Source organism: Aegilops tauschii, chromosome 2, assembly GCF_002575655.3.
Source record: "Aegilops tauschii subsp. strangulata cultivar AL8/78 chromosome 2, Aet v6.0, whole genome shotgun sequence".
Classification (NCBI taxonomy): Eukaryota; Viridiplantae; Streptophyta; class Magnoliopsida; order Poales; family Poaceae; genus Aegilops; species Aegilops tauschii.
In genome coordinates this window covers 420,483,838-420,492,551 of record NC_053036.3, presented here as the reverse complement: position 1 = coordinate 420,492,551, position 8,714 = coordinate 420,483,838, and the positions used below count along the sequence as shown (strand labels likewise).

Below are 8,714 nucleotides of genomic sequence, written 5' to 3'. Positions count from 1 at the left end.
CAGAGTTGTCAGAATCATATCCGATGCTCGGCATGTTAAAGGAGGCCAGAGATCGCCGCAGAAGAGCTGGGGAAGGACGGAGCGGCACGGACTGGAAGTGAAGTGGAGCGGCAAGTGGCTAGGGTTACGTCTGGATGTGGATAGCATGGGGGATATTTGTGGGGTCAGGGTGGACCAACATGGTCGGATCTAACATGGCGGACAGATGTAGGCCTCCCCACAATCGCCCAGGATATAAGCCGGGTAAGAGGGGTGCCGGTCAACCCATATGTATAGGACCGATACGAGAGGTCGCCCAGGATATAAGCCGGGTAAGAGGGCTGCCGGTCAACCCATATGTATAGGACCGATACAAGAGGTATGGTTGGGTCACAGTTTTTTCACCTGTCTTGGCAATAAGGTCCGGCTGTAGCTCTAACCTGTGCACTTCCGAGTGGCCAGAGAAGAGGTACTTGAAGTCTATACATGTCAACTGCGCTAGACCATGTTGCATGATACCTACTCTCAAGCAGTTCCAATCAATCGCTATTGCCATCGTACAATCACAGCACGCGAGGGAGAAAACGTGCCGGCAATAGCACACCCGGGACCCGGAAGAGACTTTCGCCGACACCCTAGTTACATAGATCAGCTCTGTTTCATGACAAATATAGGGGTCACTCGATGGACTAGACACACGAATAAACAATCGTGTGTTGCTGTTCAAGCAGATGTACTCGGCTGTAGGTTTTGAATAGTAAATGAGCAACAACGCTGCATCAAGAATCTTCAAATGTTGCCAGAAAATACTGCAGCTTGCAGTCGAAATCCACTAACAATACTGCAAAGGGTATCCAAAACTGTAATATAACCAAGTACTCAAGTCAAACCGTCAAACACAAAGTGATAGCATACGGGTAATGAGATCCAGATCCACCCCTCAAACAAGAAAATGGACGGAAATCTCTAGCTTAATAATTCAGTAACCACGGGCTTAGCATACTGCGCACGCTTGACTGAACACTCATCACCATCTGTCCTCCAAAAAAAAGCCTTGGCCATTTCACTTTGATGGCTGCTTCTCCTTGGTCTTCTGGATCTTCAAAACCTTCTTCACAATCTTTTGCTCTTCAACAAGGAAAGCACGGATGATCCTGTAACAAACATGTTAGATAACAGACGATAGAGAACGATAACCCAGCAGTTACAACAAAATGCACAAACCTCTCCCTAACAGCCTGACCAGATAGAACACCACCATAAGGACGGTTCACTGTTCTCCTGTTCCTGGATAATCTGGATCTTTTGTACTCAGTAGGCCTTAGATGAGGTATCTACAACAAGTCAGACAAATATTGTTACAGTTTACAATGGCAAACCACTGATATTATACAACATGAAGCAAACTTAACCATCCGTTAAATAGATTGAACAAATATTTTCTAAGGATCCCATTTCCATGTGAATTACATAAACTAAAAGGAGACTAAATAAGCATACAATGGAGATTTCATCGACCAAAACAGTGGCTTTATTTAAACTACCAGCCAGCAACTCCACTTGTTCCTTTACTCGTTCTATTTAAGCTCACCTAGCCCACTCGTAAATCATGGACAGCAATAAACCATAATATCAAAAGGACAGACCCAGTGCATAGAAGCTCCCACACAAGGTGGGGTCTGGGGAGGGATTATAGGAACCTAGTCTTAGCCCTGCAAAGTGCAATGCAGAGAGGCTGGTTCGAACCCAGGACCTCTTGGCACAAGTGGGGAGGACTTCACCACTGCGCCAGGCCTGCCCTCTAATAAACCATAATATCAAAGGCCCATGAAAATTAACCAACTAGCATTAGTCATATATTCTACGGTTTTTAGGCATTACAACCAAGATTGTTTATGCTAGGCTGCAATGGTGACAAATTGCAACTATATCCAATGTTGCAATTAAGCTCGTTCATTTGTAATAGCAATCTTCCCAGCAAAATTTTCAACATTCACACTCACCCTACAACGCACAGATAGTTGCAATGGCACCACTGTTGTATGTAATCAGTTTTGCGTTCGAACTAAGCTATTAATAATTATTTCAGTAAAATTACTGAACTCCAGTAGCAAACGCTGCAATAACAAATACTTAGAACATGTATAGCTGATGAAGCCTAAATAGATCACTACCAGAATTGATGCTCAACATCACCAATGTGTATACATGCAACATCAAATAGACACTACAGTTAACAAAATAAAACTACCATCGCCACGCCATAAGCGAACCATCAGAAATGAAAATTAGGCAACTAATATATCGCCAAAAGTGCTGCAAACGAAGATGAAACTACAATAGTGGAACTGGATCCACGCCAATGGTTCGGGAAGGAGTCACACGCAATCGCTTACCCCCTGGATCTTCTTGCCGGTGACCGGACATTTCGGCCCGCTCGCCCTCTTCTTGGTGTACTGGTACACAAGCCTCCCTCCTGCACCAATCACACAGCACGCATCATCGCACGCGAGTTCACCGCACGGACTGCCCAAGGACTCGAATCGCAGCCTGGGAATCTGCCAGAAAGCACCCCTGGAGAACGCATATCTCACCTGGGGTTTTGACAACCCTGGTCTGGTTGGACTTGGTGGCGTAGCTGTGCCGCTTCCGGTACGTCAGGCGCTGCACCATGGCGTCGACCTCGCTGTCGCTCGCTTCTCTCTGTGGGGGGGCTGGGGCGGGGGCGGCGGCGGCGGCGGCTAAAACCCTGGACGAGCAATAATTGTGGGATGGTTCGAGGAGCGCATAAAAGGGAGGATGCGGGATGCCTGACCTACATCGGACGGCTTCCGAGGCCTCGATGTAACGGGAACGGTTAGGATGGCTTGTAGAGGTGGAACTGACTTTTCTCCTTGACGGTCGTCCCTTTTTTTTTCTCAAACCCATTTTCTACGGGGGTTCGCTTTTGTTCGTTAGAAAAGCAACATTAATAAAATATCCAATGATAGGCTTATTACGCTTGTATATGAAGTGCATCGTATCCAACAACGACCCGCAAATTTCGTTCTGCATCCATCCGTGGACAGGGACCAGTCTGTGAATACAGATGCAGGAGACCGCCATCCAACGCTATTCGGTATATGTCCGCTAGTAAATTTAAATTCAAATGTACTCCGATCCATACAACGCGTCCGATCACACCAGCGCCGGATCGCATGCTCAATCACAACCAAAAAGAGGCAAGTATGTTACCCACAAAAAAAAAGAGAGAAGTATGCTTAGTTTTTACATGCCCGAATCCAAAAGAACATAAGTCCGACAGCCTGCGCATTTCTGCCCTGCCGGACCGGCAATCCCAGCCGTCAGCTTCCCGTTCAAGGTGGTGTCGCCGTCCGCTGCCGCCAACTGATCTTTCTGCCGCTGCAACATCTGGTAGCGGACGGATTGCACGATGATTCTTGCGTCGACATCCAAAGAGTCCACATTCAAGGTAAACATCTTGTACTTCTCCGCATTGGCGGTGATCTTCACCTTATTTTCCTCGAGCATGACCTTCCTCTCTTCGATCATGGTCCTCCACTCTTCGAGCTTGAGCTTCTTGCCCGTCGCCTCCATCAACAGTTTGAACCTCTCCGTCTTCTTCTCCTCCTTGATGTCTGAGCGCTTCACGCATGCCTCCTCCTTCTTCGCCAAGATGTCCTCGAACCTCTCCATCGGCTTGGCCACCGCGCCTTCTCGCTTCGCCCTCTCCTCCTCCCACTTTTTTCCCCGTAAATTTCTTCTAATCTTCTTCGGTGGTTCTTGGGTTGGGTCGGTAGGGTCACTGGTTTCTTCCTCGTTGGCCTGGGCGGCGGTCTTGGCTATGAAAAGGTTCCACTTCGTTTGCCCATTCAACTCCAACCAACAATGCATGACGGTGAAGGACTTCTTCTCCAACTTCTTGTACACCACGCAAGCACGAGTACACTACAAAGTGAAACATTGTCGACAATGCATATCCGTCTAGTGAGCAACAAAACAATACATGTCCGGCTAGTGATCAACAAAACTAAGCATATCCGGCTAGTGATCAACTTACTTGCTCGGTGATTTGTGCACCGCTTGGCCACCGTGCGATGAGATGCTTCAAGTGGCCGCAATAGTTGGACACGGCCTCTTGCATGATGTACCATCGATGGTTGTGGGACTTCCATTCACGGTTGTGGATGACCGCGTCGGAGTAGGGCGTGAAATGCTTGTGTTCATAGAACCATATGTGAATGTTCCTCCAAAAGGTTGTGCCCTTTTGCTCCATGCCATGGATTGGATCAATGCTTGTGGCCAAGAATGCATCACATAACAGCTCATCCTCCCGCATGTTGAAGCTTTCTCCTCCACCCTCTTCTTCTTCGGATAGCCGGTTGTATCATCCGGATCATCATCCTCGCTGTCCTCCTCCTCCTCCCCCTCCGGATGCTGCTATTCGGCGGCCCAATGATGTTGTTGTTGTTGTTGTTGTTGCGTGCCATCGCCAGTATGGGTGTAGGATTGTTGCGTGGTCGTCTAGGTGTAGGACTGTTGTTGCTGATAGTTGCTGGACTGGATGGGATCCAGTCTTCCACCTGCCCGCCCTCCTCCTGCCTCGCCTCCATCATGGACGATGTCGAGCATCTCCTTGGCCGGGTCGTCGTACGTCGTCTCCCCCGCTCTAGGCATTGAAGTGAACAGCGTGCGGGCACCCACTACTAGGGAAAAGCCTAGCAGTAGCGCGGGTTTTAGGTATAGCAGTAGCGCGGGCGCCCGCGCTACTGATACAGCACTACAACTAACCTGTAGCAGCAGCGCGTGTTGGCCCGCGCTACTGCTATACAAGCGTAGCAGCAGCAAGTTGTAGAACAGCGCGCTACTGCTAATAGCTCTAGCGCTCTGTATTAAGCCGCGCTACTACTAACGGCACGCTGCTGCTAACTTTACTCTCCTCGCTACTGCTAATTTTACTAGTTTTTGATTTTTTTTCTGCATATTTGTTTTGTATTTGAACAGGCTTTATACAAGAATCTTTAGCACATACAAATATCATCATCATACACATACAAATGGCTGTGAGACCACAAATGTAATCATAGCATATACATACAAACAGTCTCATCAAATCATGTCATCATCATAATCATCATCCAACACAAAGTGGTCTCTCGTCATAATCTCGAAAATAGCGATACAAGTCTCGAATACTTGCAACTACATCGTCATCCATCTAAACAATGATATACGCGAGAAGAGCTATCACTATGAGTTAGAGCGGAACTATGCAGTACATGAGGCGGCGGTTACGAGTCCTCTCTCGCGCTAGCGTGAACCTCAAGTAACTAGCTTCTGCTTCTTGTCTGCTTTTGAAGCCTTTATGGATGGCGCCCGAGAACCCATCCACTTGCGCCTGACACTCAGGCCACTCGCCGTACACTCCCGGAACCTTCCCTTTGTACACGACATAGCACTGCTTCTTCTCCATCAAGAATCTAGGTACCTGTTAGAGATGCATCTTCATCAAGAGAATGTACAATCATATGCAACAAAATATACTAGAGCAACACGAAAAAGAAAGGGTTAGCAACTAGATGCAACATATAGTACGCAAACTAATTAACTAGAGGTACACAGGTCATTGTACCCAAACTAACAAAGTAGCGTTACGCAAGTTCGGCAGGGACCGTGGACATCACAAAGTTTCATCGCTATAGAAAGTATACAAGTTCAACCGACACATATCATCATCATCGGCATCGTAAATCACTAGAAGTTCCATCCTTCCATATCATCAAGGATGGACCCTAGCTTCTTAAACGGCGTAAGGTCATGACGTTGCATGCCTATGCGAGTTCGGACATCATCTCGTGATATAGGGCCGTGGTGGAACATCCCCTTCTCATCGACGACTTCTTTCATGATGATCGTCGCCATGTCCCTTTGGATGCGATCAAGTCATCTCTAAGTTTATAATCCGCTTCTCCATGAGATTCTACCCACTTGCGGATATGATCATCGTTTATGCTTGTCATGCGAAGCTTTTGGTGATCCATGCTGAACTCAATCATGAGATGGAGGAGGTAGAATCCATCTTTCTTGCTTGGTTTTGGGACATGGATGCAGCAGAAGTTAGTTTTATGCGAGAAACCCAACTTCTTGTTCCTTTGTTTCCTGATCTGCAGGTGGATACCCCTAATGCTAAAGCCTTGGAGAGCATCATCTAGAATATTCATTATGTGGGTGTAGTCCTTCTTCTCGTAGTTTCTGGTAGGGTTGAAATACACGGTGTGTGAGACTTGCGGGTAAAGAACGATAAGGACGGCGTGCCCGTTGCTGCGGGGAAAAAGACACCTCAAATTATTCTCCATATGAGCGAGAAGGAATGATTGAAATGTACGAAAGGGTTGTCCGGAACTTACTTACTTTGGATGATAAGGCTGGATGACAATTTCCTGGTCCTTATTCTGTACCATGAAGTTTTGGAGGTACTCCCTAGCAGTTTCACGCTCAAAGTCGTCGAGACTCAAGGACTCGTGCATGTAGTACGGATCCGCCACACAGATTTGCGAGACTTCTTCTCTCTTCATGACGGAGCTCATATGTAGCGCAAAAAGGCGGACGATTGTAAAATCGAGCCGCCTTGTCAGAAACATCTCGAAGATATGGTCAAACCGCAGGAAGAACACCTCCGCGGGCCGTGTGTCGATGTAGCACTTCCTCAGGCACACGAGCCGCGTATGTCGGATAACCTGGATCCTTCGAGGCTAGTAGGCTTTTCTCAGTCGACATCACATGGTCGTGTAGTCTCCTGAGATCCCCTGATAGTGCCTCCAGCGGTTTCGGCGGTAGCATTGGCTCGCCCGTGACATGGAACATGGCCGCACCTTTGACGGGTACACACTCTTCAAAATCCACCGTCTGGCTGCTATGTGCTTTGGCTTGTTTGTAGGTAGCTGAGCCTATCTTCCCCGGTCTCTTCCTCTCCTTTTTCTTGGGCACACCTTCCAGACCCTTCCTTAACCCCTACCCCAGTGTTGCCGGGCTAATCACTATACGACCCCCGGCTAGCTGAGCCTGTGTTGAGGCGGCATCTTCAGGCGTGTCCTGTGAGGATTTCATGAAGAGAGACTTCTTGCAATCCCTGCTAGGACGTTCCTGCCCGGGCAGATCATCCATATCCTCATCAGCATGCTGATAGCCCAATTCGTCATATGGCTGACTCATCATATCTAAGTCACCGTCATAGGCGCCTGTATTGAGGAAACCCATTGGGTCCTCCATCTCCTCCATCTCATCATCCATTCTTTGTTCTACGGGGCCGATTACATCAGCCACTATTGGACCCCCGTCATCACGTCGTCCGCCGCTCTCACCCGGCACTATAGGAGCTGGTAATTGCGTAGGCGGGGTGGTGGTCTCCATACATGCTTGTTGATGTGTGGTTATTGGTGTGCTCTCTGCCGGCTCCAGACAAAGAAGATTCTTCGGCCATAGTAGCACCCAACCCTTGCAGCTTCCAATCCGCAGCAGGGTCTTGTCGTCCTCTCCTCCTAGCCGTACTAGAGGAGGCAAATCCTCGTGCCCCGGTTTCACACTCGACAAGGTAACCCTGAAGTGCCCAGCGGGGATCGGCTGGCTGTGGAACGTGAGTTCCAAGGGCTTTGTTATCGCCCCCTTTCCCACGTCCACCTTCTGGCCTTTGATCAAGTAGAGTACGGTGCACGGGGTTTCATCGGTCTGCAAACACATGTCTGCAGCGTAAAACATCCGAAAGGCACCGAAAATGGAATATTCTAGATATATATGTTGGTGCGACATGTAATTACTGTGAGGGCGTCGAGCTCACCCAAAGACGAAGGCCCGCCTAGCGCGCCAGAGACTGAGGACAGGCTGCTATGAGCGGGTGCGGGTGCGAGAGCAGGCCCGATTGCGTGAGCAGGTGATGGTGCGGTGGTGTTGTTCACGGAGTGGCCCGCGACGAAACTGGGCATGGGGAAATCATGTACCGTCTTGTCCGGATTTTCCTTCGTCCAGTTGATGATAGCCGGGACCAAGTTAGTAGCGAAATCATTTTTGCAGGCATTTACAGCTGCATTGACTGCCTGTTGTAGCAACTCATTTTTCTCCTCGGATATTTTTTCGCGTCCTCAGCTGCTTTTTTGTCGAACGCAAGCTTCACCTTCTCGTCGATGTCTGCCTGACTAAACTTCTTTTTCTGCTTCTTGGCCTCTAGGCCCTTGTTGTAAAACACCTTCCATGTGGCGCCGTCTCCGGCGCCATGCACACGTCCGTATTGCAGCCGCTGGCCCAAAGGGAGTCCCTTAAGTTCGTTCAAGGCCCGGTTGAGAGGGGCGTCCCACTTGGGCCTCATCAGAGAAGTAGGGCTTTTGGCTGCAAGCTGGTGTTGCTTCTCCTGCAGAAGGAACGTGAACCGTTTACGAATGTGTAGTCGACTTGATCTGGAGCTAAATGTATGGTGGTAAAAGAATAATTACCAATATTCTAATCAATCTCCTCGTGATTTGGTCCATGTAAAAAACCTTCTTTTCCTTGTCCCACTTGTAGTGGGCCCTAATGAAGTCACGCTCCAAGGGGTTGGTGAACTTCGCGAAGGGGTCTGGGAGACCCGCAGCTTCACGTTCCGCGTCCTCCTTATCCCATATGGGCCTTTTACCGAGGTAGCCATGGCTTCCGAGGCGATGCTTCCCCGCGTTCCTTTGCTGAAGGTCTTGAATCTTGCAGCCTTA

The 8,714-nt window shown here is 48.7% G+C and overlaps 1 protein-coding gene across 1 annotated transcript; it reads right to left on the bottom strand.

The window, feature by feature from the left end:
• Window positions 1–758: 758 nt before the first annotated feature.
• LOC109732903 (large ribosomal subunit protein eL34) lies at window positions 759–2,743 on the bottom strand. The gene is made up of 4 exons (XM_020292102.4): window positions 2,574–2,743; window positions 2,376–2,455; window positions 1,204–1,313; window positions 759–1,133 (listed from the first exon to the last, which is right to left on the bottom strand). Exons 1-4 carry the CDS (start codon window positions 2,650–2,652, stop codon window positions 1,043–1,045), a joined length of 360 nt encoding a protein of 119 aa, XP_020147691.1. The 5' UTR covers window positions 2,653–2,743; the 3' UTR covers window positions 759–1,042.
• Between the last annotated feature and the right edge of the window lie 5,971 nt (window positions 2,744–8,714).